The 21,817-nt window shown below is 46.3% G+C and overlaps 1 protein-coding gene across 5 annotated transcripts; it reads left to right on the forward strand.

Moving 5' to 3' along the window:
• Positions 1–24: 24 nt before the first annotated feature.
• On the forward strand, positions 25–20,330 carry LOC113425581 (leucine-rich repeat and fibronectin type III domain-containing protein 1-like protein). 5 transcript variants are annotated; one of them, XM_087971295.1, is made up of 4 exons: positions 25–5,263; positions 7,563–7,638; positions 15,888–17,285; positions 19,648–20,330. In XM_087971295.1, exons 1-4 carry the CDS (start codon positions 4,333–4,335, stop codon positions 20,147–20,149), a joined length of 2,907 nt encoding a protein of 968 aa, XP_087827421.1. In that variant the 5' UTR covers positions 25–4,332; the 3' UTR covers positions 20,150–20,330. The 5 variants fall into 5 exon arrangements, with proteins under 5 accessions (XP_087827421.1, XP_026543580.1, XP_026543579.1 ...); XM_087971297.1 differs by lacking the exon at positions 25–5,263 and adding an exon at positions 5,606–5,854; XM_087971296.1 differs by lacking the exon at positions 25–5,263 and adding an exon at positions 5,632–6,361.
• The last annotated feature ends 1,487 nt before the right edge of the window (positions 20,331–21,817 follow it).

Consider the following 21,817-nt stretch of genomic DNA (forward strand, 5'->3'; position numbering starts at 1 on the left):
TTAAGCTTTTTGCTTTTTAAGTCAAAAACCTTTAATATAGTATTTTTCCCCCTCTTGATTCCAAAACAAAAGCAACTCACTGTCTTTATTTTTTCGTACTATTTGGAAGACTTTTCTTAAACTGAAATTAATTGTATCAAAAAGTGTTTTAAGAAAACGAGGCTTTTGCATATCTGGCGTCCATAAAGGCTGCACAATGGTTTTGAGTGTGATGGTAATCCCTCAGTTTCTAAGCTGCTCAACCCACAGGCCCCAGGAGAAACTCAATTTCCAGAGTATCACTAGGAGCAGCTGTCCAGAGCACAAATGGGCAATCTTTCAATCTACATTTCCGGAGAGAATTTCATTAGTCAAAAGTTGTTGCCAGGCTGTTGATCTTTGCTGTCCTTCCTGGCATAAATGCTCACAAGGGCATCTAACCCACTACCATAGGTCCTCACCTACAAGCCTGAAATCACAGGTGTAGGCAAGCCTGGTTTTGTGATAGACAGAAGGGAAACCACAAAGGTCTTGGGAATGGCCCCTTTGGTTAGGTGAATGGCTTCTGTTCATGTCCAGCAATTGCTTTCATCATCTCTGGAGAAGGCCACAGTGTTTGTGGCATGCTTTTTCATGGTCAACCAAGTCGGCTCTAGAGGTGCTGTTAGCAACAGCATGTGCTTGACTCATTCATTTGTGGGCTTCCATAGTGTCTGCTATTGTGAGGCTTCTGAATTGCATTGCTGAAGGTCAACTAAACGCAAGACATTGGAATAAAGACAGGCATTTACACCCCCTCAGCAGCCTTGAGGGAAGTAGGTTGCTTTCATTGTGTCAATACAGCAGGAGCTCTGGAATTTCCCCACCATAAAAGATTTCCCGTTTCTAAAGCTCCTTTTGCTTATCAGTTAAGAAGATGCTGGCCTTGTAAGGGAGGAAGAAGGCTTTATGGAATGTGGCATCCTGATCACAGAAAGGAAACATTGTGATCGGAGGAGTGGGCCTCATCCTTGCACTCAAGAGAACACCAAGGACCCATCCTAACAGCCAGTGTTGCTTGTATGAAAGGAGATCATGGGGAGGGGAGGGGCAGCCAGCAGATGCAATGGCAGTTTCATTGAAGCTGATCTTAGTCCCCAGTTTATAAAAATTTCTGCAAAAGCAGAAAATAGCTCGCTTTAAGTAATATTGTGCCTAAAATTAAGCACAGAACCACAGAGATACTGTTTAAGTAGCTCCTCATCAAGTTTTTTCATTTTTTGGCCAAATATCTTTTGAAAAGTTCTTGCAGGAAACAGTTCATCTTGTGATGAACATTCTTATCATCTCTAGGCAATGCAGATTGTGACCCTTAAAGCCAAATCTTCCCCATTAACAGTCTGCATGGCAAGGCATTGGCCTCATCTCTGCTCTTCCTGGCACTGAATTCCACTTGAGCGTTTCACTGGGGCCTTCAGCTTCCTGGTAAAACATGGCAAAACATCAGTTATAGCTGCAGCCGCCTTGCACCTTGAAGAGGGATCCAGTGATGCCCACCTCAGGATAGTTTCAAGGCAGTGCCTTGCAAGGCAGAGGTGTAGCATTGATGTCTTATCTTCTCACTTTGAGCAGCTCCTTCCTCCAAGCTGCCAAGACTTTTGATGCTTCTTTTTTGCCTCATGATGCTCAGTAGAATTAGATAGAATAATCCAATTCATGGAAAATTTACATTTGTAATCCTCTCATACATCTTTTCCCCCTTCCATTAAGAAGGAAAAATGACAAAGCAGCTGCAGAATTCTTTTAAAGCAGCACATATCAGGCGCTATCTGTCTGGAAGCATCCTGCTCAAATATGCTCCTCTGCGGCTTCTCCAGCCCCCACACGGCAGAATTTGGAGTCTGAGAAAATGCAACTCACTTTCTTTGATTCCATCTGGAATGTGGTTTGAACAAATGTATGTGGGCAGCTATGAGAAATAGTATGGACTCAGAAAATAATGCAGTTCATGTCCTTAATGAACCAGTGGAGTTGCTGCCATTTAAAAATATTTTTTCTTTGAACAATTTCCACATCTCGTTTAAAGGCTAAAGGCAACCGAAGGTTTACAAAACACTGCATTCTTTTGGGAACTCCTTGTTGGGAAGAGCATTTAAGAACCTAGGAAAGGATGGAGGGATAACCTTGATCAGAAGAGCCCTTCTCCCATTCCTCAATGCCTACATGCCTGGTGCTCCCAAGCAATGCTCCGGCTTCAGTTCTGGTGGAGAGGGATTGGTCTGAGGTAGGGGGATTGGGGATGCCCTGGTTACATTGGGCATATTTGGATGCAGGACTGAGCACACAAGCCCATCCCAGCCAGCTCGGGGATTTTTTTCTCACAGCAGCCCCATCTGATGGCCAACAGGGCATCTCCATTCGTGGGATAGGAATAGTGATAGTATAAGGGTGACTTGACTTCCTGATCCTATCTGATTTGTTTTGCCAGGTGGCACAAATGCATACTTAAACATATCAGAAGAGTTGCTTGTTTGCAATCCATTTTGGAGAGTATTTGCCCAAGGAACTTAAATCAACTGAATGAATTGTCTATTTTTATTTTTTTATTTCCCTGCCTTTCCTAGTTCTGGATTTTGAAATCGTTTATAAAGGTTGGCAAGTCCAAAATTATATGGTGAAATTCAAACTAGGATATGAATGTGAAGTTCTAATCTTCTGCCCCACCTGTTGCCCATCTGTTGGCTCCTGGAGATCAGGACTGTTACCTATTGTACATCTTATTGCATTTGCTTTAATGTAATCAATTATTTCTTTCTGCTTTGGGATATTTTGCAGGTGAAATGACCAGCACACATTTTAAGCCCTGCCTTTGCTCAGAAAGAGGTTCCCAACCAGGTCCAGCAGGAGGGGGGAGAATTTAGGTCTGCTTGGAGCTGCTTGCTGTGGGAAGGGGCAAGTGCGATGGCAAACAACATTCATTCAGCTGCTAGGAATTCTGTAGGGTCCTCCTGCATTGAGCTTTCCAGGCCACAGAATGTCTTGCTGCCAACCCAGCTTTGCTCCAGGGGCCGAGTGTTCATGAGCAAGTTTCACAGGAAGACAGCAACCCAGAGAAAAGGCACTGAGCTGCTTGCCTGTGCTTGGATGTTGGGGGCATCCATGCTCTAAGGCTTTCCCTGCTAGCAACAGCCCCGGAGGCCAGTTCCATCTCTGGCCAGGTCTCTGTCCAATGTTTTGACAGGTAAGAGTTTAACCACCACTGTTGTGGTTAATTGCAAGTCCTAAGATCTGCCCCACCAGACTTTGCCACATTACAATGCTTCTTGGTTAAATGCCAACCAGAAAGAGGAAGAATATTTCTCACATGCACATCAAGCAAGTGAGAATTCCATGCAATTTATTTGGTGTGCTCAGTTTTTCTCTCCATTGAAATGAAGACAACCTTTTTCTTGTCTTCACCAGGATCAGGAAAGGAAACCCAGCCTGGCAATTTCCCTGAGGGTCCTCCAAGCAGAGGAGGCCACGAACAAGGCCTGTCCTTTCCTACAGTAAAGTTTTCAGACCCTTGTGTCCTGAGTTTGAAGAATCTTCAGCTTGGCATCCAGAACAATGGTGCTCTTTCTGGGCACGGTAGATAGTTGTAGCCAATTCTGCCACAGAGGTCCAGGTTTTTGTTCTCTGCTGCGCAGAGGCATTCTTGTAAGTGAGGTCATTGCCCCCTCCCTCTGCCTGCTCTTGTGTTAATCCCCTGTCTGCTGATGGATGGAGGCTGATTGGCAGAGAGCAGAAACGCACCAGGGTTGGAAGTGTTCTAGTCCAGCTTCCGGCTGAAACAGGAGACCCTATACCAGGGGTCCCCAACCTCCAGTCTGCAGCCACAGCCGGTTGGGAAGCAGGTTGCACAAGTGGCAGACAAGCATGCAAACAAACCCACCCTCCAATCAGTCTTTGGAGCTGGAAAGGTTGGGACTGTTGCTCTAGAGCCATTTCAGGGAAGTCCAGTCTCTTCTTGAAGACCTCCAGGAATGGAGAATCCACAACTTATGGAGAAAAGCAGTTCCACTGGTTAATTGTTCTCACTGCCAGGAAATTTATCCCTTGCTTCTTGTCCTGCCTTCTGGTGCTTGGGAGGATAACAAGCCCCTTAGATATTGGGAGATTAATACCACATCACCCCTAGCCTGCCTCTTCCTTAGACTAGACATATACATCTCCAGGCTAGTCGACAGACTCTTCCAGCAGCACCAGCTTGAGCGCAAAGCTCCCTGTGCTTCTTTGAGTAGGGGGGAGGGCGTGGGTGCCCTATGGAGAAGAGGTGCCTTCAGAAGCTGCTGCTGCTGTTGGAAAGACTCCTCGAGCAGGGGGTTGGACTAGATGACCTCCAAGGTCCCTTCCAACTCTGTTGACTCCGGTGGGCAGGCCTCGAGGAAAGGAGCTCCGCAAAAGAGAGGGTGGAGGGGAAAGACCAGGACTCGTCATTTCCGTCCGCGAACAGGCACGCGTGCGGGGTGGGCACAGCAGGGAAACGCGATCGCCCCAAGCGCAGAATTGCCAGAAATCCTGCGAGCCTCAACACAGCCGCCGGCAGGTTTGCTTGCTACACCCCCTCCCCTTCTCCGCCCCCCCTCCCATGTCTTCTGTCATCGGCAGCAGCGACTGCCTTCAGAGCCGGCGACGCATTCGCTGCAGCTGCCCCACTCAGCAAGCGAGCGGACGGAAATCCTTCCGCAGCGGCGGCCGAGAACTGGCTTCCTTAGCGGTTTGCGTGGACCGACCGGGCGGTGGCTACCGTGCTCGGCCGCGGCGATCGTCAAGGGGATAGGAGCCGCAAGAGCAGGAGACACCCCCCAGTTCGCCTCGTCGGAAGAGGTGGCTGCTGGGCGAAGCGGACGTAGCGCCTGCGGACGGTGCCGCGCGCGTGAAGAGCCGGCAGGAGGAGCCTCTCCGGGAGAGCGCATGGCCAGCCTCGCCTACCAACTCGGGCGCGCAGAGGAGGCGCGGCCGCGAACGGCGGCCGTCGGGCCAGGTAAAAGCGCGCGGCCGGAGGGGCGTCGCGGCGGCAGCCCACCTTTGCCTTTGCCCGAAATTGCGCAGTCGCCGCCTGTCGTCCCGGTCGCGGGTCAACCTTCGCGGAGGAGACAGAGGAGCCGCCGGGAGCGGAGGGATTCCAGGCCGGCGCGTCGGACCTCGACGGAGGCGAGCGACCTGGTCTTGCTCACTCTCCGTGGGGGGAGGCCAATTGTCGCCGGCAAGGGGCCGGTGGCAGGTAGGGCAAGCGCCTTCCCGACTGATGGCAGGTCTCAAGGTGAGAAGGGAGGCGGGTGGGGCGTCCTCGGGCCGGGTTTGCGCTCTTTTGAACTCCTGGCTGCGGGAAGCCGCGGGGGTGTTTACCCGTTGTTGTGAAGCGGAGCAACGAGGGGACGCTGCGCTTCGAAGCTTGTGGGGGTGGGGAATGTGCGGGCGCGCTTGTGTGCGCGCTCTTGCTGCTGGCGGAACGGCCTCTTTCCACTCGTGCCAGGCTTCCTCCGAGGTGGATGAGCTCCTGTCAGCAGCTCACGCGTGCTCCCTACTGACCATTTTGGGCGGCTGCTCTGAGGTGCCCACCTGGCGGCGGGGAACCCCTAGTGGGGGAGTGGCGAGCACTTGCTTCGTCTGTGGCGCGGAGGTAGCTTCGAGCCGAGTCGGACAGCGAGGGCTCTTACGACGAACGGGGGCAAGGCAGCGCCCCGTCGGGAGGCGGAAGACGCCGGGGCCGGCCTTCGCCACCAGGAGAAGCCGGCCGCTGTCGGACACGTCTGGTCTCCAGTCCCACTGGGGCGCTCTCGCCACTGGCGCTGGCTGCGCCTTCTCTTGGCCTTCAGTTGCAGAGGCTGCTCGGCCTCCCCGCCTTCTGCAGGTCTCGGACCTGGAGCCTCTCCGCGGGGCAGTTTTTGTAGCCGGGAGCCGCGCCGCTCTGGGTATCGCATTCTTGGGCAGGCGAAGCGAAGCTTATTTGCGGTCTTCGGCCAAGCCCTGGTTGGCAGCGCGGTGGGAGCGCGCCGGCCTACGCCTGGGGGACCCCTCCTCCGCTGGGCAACCATGTCCAGACCTCCGGTTTCGTCCGCCTGTGTGCGCGCGTGCGCTCGCTCGCCAAAAGCGGCCTTCACCCCGGCGGCTAGACTGCAAAAGCTGCTGCGGTGATTCTGGGTGGGCTCTCCCCGCTGCCATCAAGGGAAGGAGGGACAGTCCTTTCTTGCCCCTGCCCAGCTGAAATAGCCTCGAGTGATCCTTGCGGCCGGCTAGTTACTGGACTGGTGTGCACGTGAGGACGGGCTCCGTGCCGGCTCCCAGGCTGCTGTAGTGCCGCGGGTTCTCAGCCAGGGCCTCCGCTCTTTGCTCAGCTGGCGAAATGGGGCCTGACCCGGTGGGAGAGGATGCTGCCGGAGGATGGCCGGCAGAGCCACGGGCCACTAGTGCTTTTTACATTTTCTGTGTGGAACACTGTTGTAATGACGAGGCAGTCGAGGTGTTTGATCATGATCAAATGAATCATGAACTTTATTGGAGACTAGTCTTGCATTTATACACATTTTTAGTAATCCTCTAACATTGGTTAACTTTGGTTATTGCTTAACTTTCGTTACTGTTTAGCATAGTAATACAATTAATTATCTCTAGTTAAAGTCTAACACATGTTTACTTCCTCTCTCTAATCCTCCTTTACATTAATGACTTTGTTTGCCTGAGTTGTATTTGCTTGGTAAACATTCATTACCTGAGGTTTGCCATCAGATTGGAAAATTCCTGCAATTACAACTCTACAGAACACGATTAGAATGTTGTGGTTTTTCTTTTAAAATGGTTTAGAATTGTTCAATGCTTAAGCAAATACATTATCTGTCAATAATTGCATAGATCCAGAGCATAACAGCCATAGCCTCCCCTCCTAGAGAAAAAATGGGTGGCTTGAAATGTGAAGGTGTGTGTGGTGGCTTAATGAAGATGCCCCCCCACTTCCAAGGCAGCCACCAGAGGCTTTTTCCCCTGCTGGATCCCATAAGGCAGCTCACCTTGTTCTGTGAGGCATTTGTAAAGGCCTTGGCCCCACCTCCCTTCCTCTGCTGCTGCTGCTGCTGCTGGCCCAAAGGGATGGGGTGGTTTTGTGGTTCCTGTGACTCTCCTGTGGGAAAGCTGTGAGAAGGGGGTGGGGGCTCAGATTCTGTGGTGTGTGGAGTTGTTAGCTCATTGGAGAGCCTAGGTACAGAGGCAATCGGACAAGGCCTCCTGTCAGGAAGGCTGGGTGTTCATGCCTGTGGAGTCCCATTGGGCCATCTGGTTGCCCAGCTTTCTGTGTTTTCTCTGCACATGTTGGCTGTCAAAAATTTTACTTCTGCGAAGTTTCTGTTCAGGATGTCCGAAATAAAGTGTGACAGAGGGAGGGGGGGAGAGAGAGAGAGAGAGACCTCTATTTAAAAAGTTATAGGCATCATTTTCACGAGTGCCTTCTTCATTCAGGGCCTGTCTTTAGTGCTCAGGCCTTGGGAGTTTGTGTGTGCTGAAAACTGGCATTTGTGGCATTCATTTATTTATTTATATCCTGCATTTATCCATTTGCATTGGATCAGCATGGAAACCAACCCTTTTGGCATCCTCTGTACCACTTAGCAGCTGCAGATACATTAAGAGACATCTAAGAGAATGGTGAGTTTCCTAAAAGGCCAATTTAAAAAACAAAAAAACAAAAACAAATCAGAAGCCAAACATATAAGATCTTCACAACCATCCTGCATCAAGGGCTGGAAGAACAACCATGTTTTTAATGATTTTCTGAGTGTCATTAGGATGTAGTGTAGTGTAGATGAGACCTGTTTGATTTTCCTCAGTTAAGAACTTTAATTTAGTTGCAAACTGTGCAACTAAAGTTTATTGTTCTAAACTGCAGAATAAATGCATGAATTCTAACTACAACCAAGGTTTCCTCCACCTGGGTTCAAGTGTGGAGACCTTGGTGCTCTTTGAGTTTGGTTGTTTGCTTCCAGACATTTCATTACCTAACATCCTCTGTGTGGGGGAGGTTTGCTACCTCTCAAGGACCAAGACAAGGGTTTGGGTCTTTTTTTAGTTTCCCAAATAGGCTAAGACTTGCTCTGCAGAGTTCCTTAGTCAGCTGAAACAGGGTACTTGCAGCTGTTCAAATTTCAACTGACCTCAACACACACACACACACACACACACACACACACACCATGGCATTTCTAGTCATTGCTTCTGGAGAGCACAGGAAAGTCTTATGGCTTCTCTCTATGCGGCCACAGAATCATAGAGCAGGAGGAGGTTATTTTGCCCATTAAAAATGAAGCATCTCCAATAGATGGGTACCTAACATCTTCAGCCAAAGGTGCTAATCATCCCTTGGTTAACTGGCTCCATGACTGAAACTGAATGTTGAGGTTTTCCTGCTTAGAACAATCTGGACTTTAAACACCAGACGCTGCAACCTTTGTAAACACAAGTCAGTTGCCAAACACCTGAAGTTTGATAACATGACTGTGAGGATGCTGCAATGGTCATAAGTGTTCAGTGCCATTGTACATTTGAGTGGTCAATAAATGAATAACTGTAAATCAAGGACTACCTATAACTGTAGGCGGGTTTCTCTTTTCTGAATATTTCTCATTGTTACCACACTATCACTTTGTGGTTGTTGTTTTTTGGAAGACTGACAATCTCTAAAGTACAAGGCTTCCTATTAGTCCCATCTTGCTTTTCAGGAGGGGAAGGGTGCTGCTTTTGAGACTCCAGGGTCTTGTTGGAAGTTTGTATTTACTTGGCAGTTGGGCAGAAAAAGCTATTGTCAGCATTTCTTTGCTTATTTAGAGCCATTTCCATGGGGCGGGAAGGCTGTAATGTTCCGGGCCCAGTGGATTTTCTGATGCCCAATTTACTTTGGGCATCAATCTTTGCTGTTCTATTTTTGAGCTGGGAAATCATGCTTCAGACCATTTCTTTTTCTCCTAAATCTAGCCAGTGTTCCGTGAGCCTGATACCTCTAACCCTCAAGTGCTCTACAAGAAAAGTGCATTTATGATTAGTCAAGACCATCTCCTCACAGCAACTGTCCTGGGAATTTCAGTATCCTTCAACCATCAGAAAATTATATTGGATCACCTGCCCCATCAAGTTCCAAGATCCCAGCACTGCTTTTTGCTGGGATTGTCAGCTTAAAAAGTTTTTTTTTCTTTGTGGAATCAGATGCTGAGAATTGTCCAAAAATGTTTACCATTTTTCACATCATCTGACAAGATTGTTGCCCGAGTGAAGGAATGGTGCAAGTGGGCTGAATTGGAAGCAAGAAGAATGGGCAAGTCAAAAAGAAAGAGGGAAGGCTCCTCCCTCACTTCCTTGCCAAAGATGCCACCTGACCCACTGATAAATTGGTCCTCTGTGCTCTTGTGGCTATACCTTGTAATTAAATAATCTGAGTGCTTGGAAAGTTTATTTATTTATTTGACTTTTATAGCAATATTCTGCATTTATTTTATAAGTAACACAAGGCAGTAAACATACATAAAACTCTTATTTTGGGGTAGTTATTTGGGCAGAGCTGGCCTTCAGCTCATTTTCTGCATTAATGGGTTTTGAGAACGCTGCTTGCATGAGAAGGCCAGCAGGTGGAAAAGAGAAAGACGTTTGCAGGGTCTGGAGCTAGCTTGAAAACTATTCCTTGTTAACAGTGTGTTATGGCAGGGATCCCCAACCTTTTCGACGCCGCGGCCCGGTTCCGACATCAGCTGGGCGCCGCGGCCCGGTACCGGCGTCAACTGGGCGCCGCCATCTTTTTATGACGAAACAGCGCTTCCGGTGAGCTTTCTACCCGGAAAAGCTCACCAGAAGCGCTTTTTACCAAAAAAAGATGGCGGCGCCCAGCAACCAGCGGCCGGTAAGGCTTGTTCCGCATGCCGGTACGTCCGCGGACCGGCGGTTGGGGACCCCTGTGTTATGGTTCTCCCAAAGGTGCTTTTTCAAGAGGCAATTGGACTTTCTTTGTTGTTTTTTTCCTTGAAGACCTTTTGCTTCTCATCCAAGAAGCATCTTAAATTCTGATGAATTTGGGGGGGGGGGTAGAATATGAATGGAAAGATTCATATTCCTTGCAGTCATCTTGTTGTTAGCATTGTGGGAGCCATTGAGGCCACTTGGGGGTTTATCTGTGCCCTAAGGGTCACCTGAATCAGAGACCAAATGGGTGTGGGACCTTCTTGGAACTGCTGAAAGGACAGTTTGGGATAATTGGCAGCAGCTAACAATCAGCATCCCTCTTGCTCATCTAGTGATTTTTATGTGGCCTTTTTTCAAACTGATTTATAGCAATAAGTAGAAAAAATAGTTATTGTACCATGTAACTATTCTTAACTATTGTACAGTTTCTGAAAATAAAATAAAAATTAATAACTATATTTTGCATTCTGTTGTCAATGTAGGTTTTTTTGTTATTCTTTTGCACCTTGAAGGGCGAAATTTGTTTTGATTCTTGATTACATTTAGAATCACATAATCTGTAAAGAACAATGTAAAGAAGAATTTTACAAGTACCTTTTAAAACACCTTGAGCTGGAAATTTCTTATCTCACAGCTCACAAGATGTAAATAGAAGACCTAGCTTGTCTAAATAGCCTCTCTTCTAGGACTAGGTGTTAATTAAAAAATGTGGGCCAGTCATTGAACAGAGAGACAACCTGCTATTGATTGATTTACTGATTGATTTACTGAGTTGCTTTCCTGAATATTATTGGAGTCAGATCAGGGGTGGGTTTCTACCAGTTCTGTCCACCTCTTTAGAACTGGTAGCTCTGAAGAGCAGCAGACATAGAACCGGTTCTATGTCTGCTGATATTTTTGCCCACCCACCCACCCGTGCTCTTGCCTGATCTTTATTTCCTGATTTTTCAACTTCAGCTGACAAATGAGGAATAGCTGCAGTTAAAAAAAACAAGAAATGAGGGCTGTTTCAAAGGCTGCTTCTCGCCAAGCAGCATGCTAATGATGATGCGCGGCTCACAGCGGGCAGGGAAGCTTGTAAATCCCGAACCGGTAGTATCCCACCCTTGAGTCAGATGTTTTGGGGGAGGAAGCTTTGCATTTAAGGGGTGCAACAGTTTGATCAATACTTTGAAATATGTAAAGATTACATTCATTGCAGTTCATTCTTTTAGTTCTCAGTGCTAGAAATGGGAAAAGTGCCACCCTGACCACCAGATGTTTGATAGTCTTTGGCAATGCATCCCTTTAGCGTTCCAGATAAATTGTTCTCCAGTGGGAAACTTGAGAGAGACGACAGGAGTTTTAATTTTCTCTTGGAAGGTTAGTCATGGCCAAGGACTTGGCTTTAGAAGAAGAGTGAAAGCACTGGCCTCTGGTCACAGTGCCAGCCTTGTGGAGAACAGCTGAGGGAGCCAGAGTCTCCCGTTAGAAGGCTTCCCAAAAGAAGCACCTGGTTGGTTGCTGCAGAAGCAGGATGCTGTACTGGATGAGGCCCTGATCTGGTCATATTGTACATGCTCTAACAAGTGCTTACATGGGGAGTGGGGAGGTCATGACATTTATAATTGTAACTGCTACAGTAGTTGGGTGCTTCTAGTTTTGCTCTGTCTTTTTACTTAACTTCTGATGAAGGGCTTTGAAAACCAGTGCAGGGTCAGGGCATTAAGCTGGATTCCACATGGTTGGCATAAATTGTGGCTTTGCAGCTGGAGTAATGAAGTCTGCAGTGGGGAATCCTCTCATCAACATCTGCAGGGGCTGGAGTGCTAAACAGACTTCAGGATGTCACAGTACAGTTGATATGTTTGCATCAGACATCGGTGCAGTTTCATAAGGGTGTGGATTGTGCTGTGATGTTACACATGAGTGTCTTTTTTTTGCATTGGAATGGCAGCTGCAGCTGTTTCTGCTCCAAAGTACTGAGGAGATCATTACTTTCCACCTTTGACAAGGACAAACTCACCTTGGGCCTTTGCTCATCTGCTTAGTTGAGCCAGTGAAGTATTAATTTATTACCGATGGATTTTTCCCTGCTTCCATTTTAATTTGCTTTCCTGTTTAATTTATTTATTTATTAAATTTATTCATCACCCATCTCACTGTCGCATGACCCTGGGTGGCTTACCATGCAATAAGATTGTAGCATAAAAATTAAAACAATAAAAGGAGACAATAAATACAATAAAACTAACAAGGAATAGCTAAAATAGCAGAGATGGGGCAGGGGAATATTAGAGCAGAGGGGGGTCAGTAATGAAAGAATTGCAAGCCCCCATCTGGACCCCAGGCCAACTGGCCGAGCCAGGTTTTAAGATCTTTACAAAAGGATGGGGGCTGAACTCACCCCAAGGACTGTGGGCTTCCAAAGGGTGAGTGCTGTAGCAGAAAAGGCTCATCTCCTGGACACCACCAGCCCAAATTCCTTGGTCAATGGGGTCTGCAGCATGCCCTTTCTGCTGGCGTTGGTGATCAGCCAATTCCAATGGGGTGAGAAGGATCCTCAGGTAACTTGAACCCCTACCATAAAGGTGATAACCACCACCTTGAATTCAGGGGTGGGATTCTACCGGTTCGCATCTATTCGCTGGAACTGGTTGTTAACTTTCTAAGCAGTTCAGAGAAGTGGTTGTTAGAAGAAATCTCCTTTTGTTTTTTGTTTTTCACTTTACAGGCCCAATCCTGTAAGGAAGGCATTCCTTACATTCTGGTGTTGTTACAAAAACTGCCTCTCAGTTAACCCTTATTACATTCTTGGCAGGACTAGACTTCCTGTCTCTGGAGCTTCTCTGGGGGTGGGGTGGGGTTTCTCTCTCCTTTGCTGGTACTTTGTTTGTGTGGAGCCTAAATTGACAAATGTGTAGCCATTTCACTGACAGCTTGACTTTCTTAAAGGGGAAGGATTATTTTAAGCTTTTTACATTGCTGTTGGGAGGAAATACTGTTGGAGTTAGGACTTTGAAGAAATAATTGAATAACGAAGCAGAGCTGCCGGAAAGAAGCGTTCAATGACAAGGAACCAAGATGAGTGACATTCAACAAAGCTTCTTGGCTAGCTAGAAAGATTGACATTCAAACGAGTTTACATACCCTTTCTGAGTTTTGGTCTAAAACTGGTTTTTGGTGAAGTTTAATTCTGTCCTTGGTGACGTTTAATCCTGTGTTTATTGATGGGATAATTTTCCCTATTCAACTTTGTTTGGAAGGAAAAAGGTTAATCTCTGTTTCTGAAAAGAAACTGGGTTGAGAAATCTGGCTAGTTCCTATGTCTCTTTGTTCTGATAATTGGTTTAACAAGCAACAGCTACTGTCATGATTTAATTATTTCTATTGTGTTTGAATTTTTCCTGCCTCATGTTTTTTTTAATCTGGGGAGGGGGTCTTCCTTCACTGCTTTAATGGTATCTGGCACTGTCCTTTTGGGGTGTACTTCCAAGAGGCAGGATGCAAGCTTGGCACTGATTTTTTTACTTCCTTTCTGAGGGCCATGTGATCTTTCCTTAAATCTGGATGATTTCCTTAGGATATCTTGTGAGGTGAATGAGACCAGCTGGTATCTTTACATGGTGTGAATGGATCTAAGGATTGCTTCTCCTGGGTATGCTCTTTCTGGACCTCTCTGCTAAAGGGTTTCACTTTGTGAGCAAAATTTGGCTGCTGATAGGTATCATTGCATTTTAACTATTTTAATTCCTGAAGGTAACTTTGGCTTGCAGGTATTTTTAATCTAATGATTGGTATTTAGGGCAGCTTTTTGCAAGCAAAGAAGCTTTTTGTATTTTTGTACAGGTAATTCTTGACTTACAACAGTTCATTTAGTGACCATTCAAAGTTACAATGGCACTGAAAAAGGTGACATGTCCATTTTTCACACGACCGTTGCAGCATCCCCACAGTCATGAGAGGCCAGACGAGGAGAAGCGCCCCTCGATGTGACTGATGTCGAATTGGCCATGCCCACCCAGTCACATGACCACCAAGCCATGCCCACCAACTAAGCCACGCCCACCGAACTGGTTGTTAAAAAATTTGAATCACACCCCTGCTTGAATTGGACCTGGAAGCAAATGGGTAACCAGTGAAATTTATATAACAGAGGTGTCACATGGGCCAGCGTAGCCTGCCCCCCGCACTGTCAGGCAGCTCCATTAAGAGCCAGCTGTAGCTTCCAAATACTCTTCAAGGGTTACACCATGAAGAGTACATTGCAGTAGTCCAAGCGAGAGATAACTAGGGTCTGAGGGCCTGAGCACAGGGATTTCCAATCCAGAAAGGGGAACAACTGGAACACAACTTGAAGTTGCACAAAAGTTCTCCTAGGCACCACTGCCACCTGCTCTTTGAGCAGGAGTTGAGAGTTGTGTACTGGGTCTGTCGGGGGGTGCTACCCTATCCAGAACTGAAAGATATCAAAATATATTTATGAGGTCTTTACACGTCTACATATTTCTTATTATGCTGATGTTTTTATTTGTGTTTGCTGCCCAGATTTGCCCATGGCCGAGATGGGCAGCCATATAAACAGAAATACATGCATGTGTACATACACAGCCCTTTTTATTGCAACCTGTTCCATCACCCGGCAAAGTCTCTGCTATAGTAGAATTCCAGCACAAAAGAATGGTCTCCGTAATTGCAGGGAGAATCTCTTCTTACCTTACCTCTTTCCTCCTAACTGTGCTTTTTCTCTGGTCAAAAGGTTGCTCTGTTGCTTTCTGTCCCTTCAGAATGTGGAGCTGATGTCTCTCCAGTACTAAGAGAAGCTTAGTAGTAGAAGACAAAACCTCCCTGTTTCTGGAATGAGAAAAGTGAACCTAGAAACATAGAAAACTGAAATATTGAAGTATTTCAATAAAATGTCAATATTTTAATATTGAAAATGCTGCCTAGAAACATAGAAAACTGAAATATTGAAGTATTTCAATAAAACGTCAATATTTTAATATTGAAAATGCTGCCTTCTAGAGTCTTATTCACACCCTTAATATATTTAAAGATTTCAGTCACATGCACCCTTTACCTTCTGTCTTCCAGACTGTGCATATTCAGTTCCCTCAATCTCTCCAGATATGTTTTGTTCCTCAGACTTTGCACCGTTCTGTTGCCCATCTCTGGACTCGCTCAATCTTACCAATGTCTTTTTTTAAATGAGGTTTACAGAACTCGACACAGTATCCCAAAAGATGCCTGACTAATGCCCTGTATAGCGAGATTAAGAGAGCCTATGCACTAAGACAAATTCCTTGTGTGTCCAATTACACTTGGCCAATAAAGAATTCTCTTCTCTTCTCTTCTTCTCTTCTCTTCTCTTCTCTTCTCTTCTCTTCTCTTCTCTTCTCTTCTCTTCTCTTCCCTTCCCTTCCCTTCCCTTCCCTTCCCTTCCCTTCCCTTCCCTTCGATTCTATTAAGACAGACTGCCTCAGGTGAAATCTCCCTGCGTGGCCCACATGTCTTGAGAAGGAAGGTTGCGAGTGAGAGTCCAGGGTGGGCAAGTTGGAGATGGTCCATCATGGTCCTTTGCTTGGGAACAGCCTTTCCCTGGAAATCTGGAGGATGTACCCTCTTCTAACTCTGGTGCCATTTTATGTAAATGGAGCGTTTCAAGTTCTCTCTCAAAGGGGAACCAAATAACTTTTCTGATAGGGTGGATTTCTTTCTGATGTAAATCAATTCAAGAGGCCAGAAGCACCTCAGAATGAAATTCTGACTCCAACCACAGTCATCTTTCAGTCTCAGGCTATTTTTTTTTAATGTCCACAGCAGATAGATTAGCTGAAAAAATAGCCCAATGTAGGCGTAGCTAAGTAGACACCCAGGCAAATGCGGCTTTCCATTGTTTATTTATTTTTCACTTTTAAAGCATGTTTGGTTCAAATTCACATTCATGGACTTGTTGATTTCATTTTTTTTAGGTACCCTCTCTATCTTACCATGGAAAAGTTGGTCTTCTGCCTCCTGATGATGAGCAGCATGTCTGTGAGGGCCCTGATGTGTCCCATGCGCTGCAGCTGCCAGACAGTGTCTCCATCTTTCACCATTCTTTGCACGAAGAATGGGCTGCTCTTTGTTCCTCCTGCCATTGACCGACGGACAGCAGAACTCCGGCTGATGGATAATTTCATCACGACTTTGCGAAGGATGGATTTTGCAAACATGACAGACCTGATCCATTTAACGCTATCACGAAATACAATCAGTCATATTATGCCTTATGCATTTTTTGATCTTAAAGGCCTTCATGCATTACACCTGGATAGTAACCGACTCACCTATATTGATGAGGATCATTTCAAAGGATTGATTAACCTTCGCCACTTAATTCTCAGTAACAACCAGTTACATTATATTTCACCTGGATCTTTTGAAGATTTCATTGACATAATTGAGGATCTAGATCTATCCTATAATAACCTTGTTAAGATCCCCTGGGAAACTGTTGGGAGGCTTTCAAATGCCAATACTATTAGTTTGGATCATAACCTCATAGATTTTGTTCCCGAAGGCATCTTCTCCGATCTTCACAAACTAGCTCGGCTGGACATGACTTCTAACCAGCTGAGGAAGATCCCCCCCGACCCTCTTTTCTCCCGCATTCCCGTCTATGCCAAGCCCAAGGGTACCCCTCTATCCTCTCTGGTATTGAGCTTTGGAGGGAACCCACTACACTGCAACTGTGAGCTAGTATGGCTACGGCGCCTGACTAGGGAAGATGACCTGGAAACCTGTGCCTCCCCACCTGAGCTGACGGGCAGGTATTTCTGGTCTATTAAGGAGGAGGAATTTGTCTGTGAACCACCAATGATTACTCACAGAACAGCAAAGCAAGCGGTCACGGAAGGACAGAGTGTTTCCTTGAAGTGTAGAGCAGTAGGTGATCCAGAACCATACATACGATGGATTTCACCAGGAGGAAAATTGGTCTCCAATACTTCCAGAGCAATTTCCTATGAGAATGGGACTTTGGACATTTTAGTGACTTCTACGGAAGACCAAGGCATGTATACTTGTATAGCATCCAACGCTGCAGGGGAGTCCACTGCACCAGTTGAACTTGCGGTCAGCCCATATCCTCATCTTGCTAACAGCACAAACTCTGGCAAAGAAGCTGAGGCGGGTCCATCGGATATTCTCATTTCAGCCAAGTCCAGTTTCTCTAACGAAACCAAATCTCGCCAAGAGAGGAAAGTGGCCATTGCTGAGCTGACCTCGTCCTCTGCCCTCATCCAGTGGCCTTCGCAGCACCATATTCCTGGGATGCGAATGTTCCAGATCCAGTACAACAGCTCTGCTGACGATATCCTGGTGTACAGGTACGCATTCCTACCAGGCTTGTTTCAAGCTTATTTCTGGCACAGTGGCAGTGGTGGGAAGCTCGACAATCAGGAGTAAAACCGGGCACCGCTTGCTTGATGCCTTTGCACGGAATGAGTTAGGAGAAGGGTAGGAGGAGATCATCAAGAGGCAGAATGAAAAGAGAAGCGTCTTCTACTCTAAAGGGAAAATCCAAGCCCAGGGCTCTCCTTTCCTCACCTTCCTTTTAAACCAGAACTTCATACAGGATAGATGAGAATTATATTAAAAACAGGGTGGTCAATTTCATTTTTATTTTTGTGCCTTGATTCCTGGTGACTGCCCGGAGCGATCTCGTTGTTTCCTTGACCACGTTTTTGGAAGGGATTTCTCCCTGCCTTCTTACTAGGGCTGAGAGAGAGTGACTGGCCCAAGATCACCCAGCCGGCCTAGACCTCATGCTCTCCTGGTTTCCTGAAATTGCTTCCTTGCCCTAGGCCTAACAGTAGCTGGGGATAGAGCCCCTCCCTCCCTCCCTCGGATAATTTCTTCAATTTGCCAGTCCCAATTTTGTTCCCCACGGCAAGTGAAACATGGCCTTCTCGGGTAAATTTCATGTCCAGGTTAGTCAGAGAAAAATCTATACAACAGGCCTTTGCATAATTGAAAAACAGCAATTGAAATATGTAGATATACACACTATACCAGAGATCGCCAACCAGTGGGCCGGGGACCACTGGTGGTCCGCGAGAAAATTTTGGTGGTCCGCAGAGAAATGTCACCCCCAAAGCAATTAATCCAGGCTGCACGGGAAGGCTTGCATCGCTTGCATTGAGAACAACACAAGGTAGTGAGGGGAGGGGGAAAGGGCGGAGGGGGGGAACTTGCCCTACTCGCCCCACACGCCTGGCCTAGGCACCAGGCTGCTTCTTTCTGCTTCTTTCTTTTTCTGCTTTTGGCTGCACACAAGGAAAGCAGCAAAAGACTTTCTTTCTCTCCCTGAAACTCTACCAGAAATTAGCCTTTGGGACCCTGCAAGGCATCCTGCTCCAAGAGTCACAAAGACTCATTTCTGGCGGAGTTTGGGGGAGAGAAAGAAAGACTTCTGGTGCTTCTGCTGCTTTCTTTGCATGAAGCCAAAAGTCTCTCTCTCTCTCCCCCTGAGAACGGAGCTGGAGATGGTATCCTGCAATAAAGAATGATCGATCGGTAGGAAAACAGGGTGGGGGATTTTCCCAGGGTCTCTGGTCCACGAGATTTAAAATGATGAGTTTGGTGGTCCCTGAGGTCCAGAAGGTTGGCAACCCCTGGACTATACTGTTGCTTTGTTAAAATAAGAATAAGAATGCATCATCAACTCAAAGCAGTTAAAAAACAGAGCCGTGTGTTGACATTACAGAAAACTTCATAAAAATAGATTTCATGCTATTTTCAAAACCCCTTTGGTTACTGGACAATCGACAATAATTTACATGTGCGTGCATTTATTTCCATTTGTACGGCCACCCGTGTCATCATGTTACTTATCAAGAAACAATACAAACCTATGAAATTCCTTCCGTAGCCCTATGATATCCTATCCCCACAAGGGTCTGGTAGCTCCTTTCCCTACCAAGAAATGCTATTAAAAAGGCAGAAGTTTTCATCAGCTGCAGTTTACCCGAAGTATCGTGGCTGAAAAAGCTTCGGGCTTTTAATAAAGATGCTACCACAGTCCAAAAAGGTGCTAGCGGACCCCTTCTCACGTCAGCTGTCTGCAAGTCAATTGCACTGAGACCAGAGAGATTAAACGCCATCCCTTTGGAGTCTTAGGCCGATCTCCGAAACTGGCAAACACCTGTTGCCATCAAAGCCATTTCCCGTTCAAAGTTAACAAAACAACCACCGATGCTTCTCAGGCATAGGGTCAGCTTTGGTTTTGTGGTTGCGAGGTCGGTCAACAGAGCCAGCCAAAGGAGTAGCCCCTCTGTGCTCAATCACATCGCTCTGTTCCCTTTATGAAGGTTGCAAGCTTGCATCTCAATGTTGCTCTGAATTCACCAGGCAAGTAATACGTGGTTACCCCTTTGACTCATGAGCACAGCTGTCCACGGGGAGCAGGGGTCGGGCAGGAACATTGCGATGTCAGAACACAAATTACACTCTCTCTTTATAGTTGTGCGCAACACCAATGCCAAGAGAAGAAAGCAGAAGGCATCATGATATCATAATGCACACTTTGCCATTTTAACACCATCAAAGCCACCAACGGACAGTTACACTGCTTAAACAGCCAACGGCTACCCCGTTCATCCTTTTAGCCTTTCAGGAAATCATAGGAGCGGAGAGGGAATAACACTGTGTGGTCCTCTCGCTGTAGACTGAATTTGTCTTCTCTTGCAGGATGATCCCAGCTTCTAGCAAGTCTTTCTTCCTGACTGACCTGGTTGCTGGGCGGGACTACGATCTGTGTGTTCTTGCTGTTTATGACGATGGCGTGACTTCTCTGACAGCGACCCTGGTGGTAGGATGTGTGCAGTTCACCACGGAGGAGGCATACCGGCAGTGTCAGTCCCTCCACGCACAGTTTCTTGGCGGAACCATGATTATTATCATCGGAGGCATCATTGTGGCATCCGTCCTTGTTTTTATCTTCATACTTTTGTTAAAATACAAAGTTTATATCAACCACCACAAAACCAAAAACCCTGAAGTGAATAACGTTTGCTCTCAAACCAACGGTAGTCAAAGTAACTCTCTGGTACATTCCAGTTCTAAACCGATTGAATGGATCCAGCAAGAATGTTCAAGCTCACCATTCAGAGGCAAAACCATACTAGACTTGGACTACAAACGAGCAGCCTCTACAGACATGCCTGTTTTAAGAAACAAAGCCTTTCCTTAATAAGTTATGCTGGTCCCAGGCAAGAAGCAGTAAAAAATAACTAACGTGGTTGTATTTTAAGCTTCGCTGTCTATTTTTAAGATCAGATGGTTTTAAACACTATTTTTTTAATCCGTAAAAGTTCTTGCATTCTTAACTATTTTTGTTGCACTATATTAACTATAAATGGTGTGATTTTGAAGGTTTTTTTAGTCATTCTTGTCTATTTGCAACCAAGTCTGGATCGGTACTTAGAAAAGTTCTGTGTAGTGCAGGTTCCTCACCATTAAGCAGACGTACAGCACCTTCAGGTCACACTTCACGATAGCAGGCTGAGGAGGAAGTGCATTTAAACCCAAAATGCTACAAAACGTCAAGAGAATGGAAAGGTTTAGGGAAGACCAGTACACAAATTTCTCAGTTAACAACCAGTGCTCAAAGTTGCGATGGTGAACAAGCACACTTACAACAGATCCTCAAAGTTCCAGCTGGTGCAACAGCACCCCTGCCAGCATGGGATCGAGATTTGGAGGTTCGGCCATTGGCTTGCACTTAAATGGGCCAAGCGTCCCACAGCCACAGGGTTGTCATTTGTGACCTTCCTCAATGGCTTTGCATAAGCAAAGTAAACAGGGAACCCGGCAGGGAAGGTGGCAAGTTGCTCCGGTAAGTTGCTCTCGTTGCCTTTTCTCCCAAGACCACTACGGAATACAAAATCCAAGGGGGGGTGTCACACATTCCATAGTGCATGCGTACTTTCATGCACACGGTACCATAGCAATCCCCCCACCTGACATACCCCATCCGCTGACCTGCTCGCGAGCCCCCTCAGACTCGCAACTTGCATTCACTTTGCTTCCGAGAACCTGGCATGAAGTATCAAAAGATACCAAGTCATTGCTTTAATCAGCCACGATCCCTGCTTAATGACAGGAACGGGGAATGCCAAATAACCATCACGTAGCATCACGCTCTATGACCACACAACTTAGCAATGAAAATTCCGGTCCCGATTATTCTTGTTAAGCGAGAATTACCGGTACCTTGTTTTGACGAGTGCCAGATACCAGCTTTATTACTATCGACAAAGGAACAGGATTAGTCCCTGACCCCAGGGTCTCTTTTAGGGCAAAATAGAGAAAGCCTAAAGGACTTCCTGCGCATAGCGAGTCTTTTTGCTAAGCAAAAGTCAATATTGCTATAAATCTGAGCAGCAGGTCTACGGCATCTGTAATCATTGGAATGACTAACTGGCACATTTTAACAATAACTTGGAGAGTGATTCAGAATGGTGTTGGTGTCCCAGATAGTTCATTTAAATTAACATATAACTTATCTAGCTTTCTTTTGTATTATAGTTTATTATTTTAATAACTGCATTTACTGAACAAGTGAAAAAGGAGAGCAAACAGATAACAGCGGTGACCAGAAGCAAGATATTCTGCACAGTGGACCTCAGAAAAATGTTTCCAGCCCTTCAAGGCGAAATAGGTTCTGAACGTTCAGTAGAAAGAAAAGATCCCGCAGAACAGAGTAACCTTAATCCTAGACGATTTTTCCATTCCCAGTGGTGTTTTCCCATACAACGTGGCTAGGATTTAAAGGATAGAACAAAAAGCAAGCGGATCCACTAGGCACAAAGAGGTATTCTACCTTGAACGTGATGTTGGTTTCAGTGCCAGGGTACTT

This window comes from Notechis scutatus, chromosome 8 (genome assembly GCF_049901735.1).
Source record: "Notechis scutatus isolate UNSWTSFEM ecotype Mainland chromosome 8, rNotScu1.2, whole genome shotgun sequence".
Classification (NCBI taxonomy): Eukaryota; Metazoa; Chordata; class Lepidosauria; order Squamata; family Elapidae; genus Notechis; species Notechis scutatus.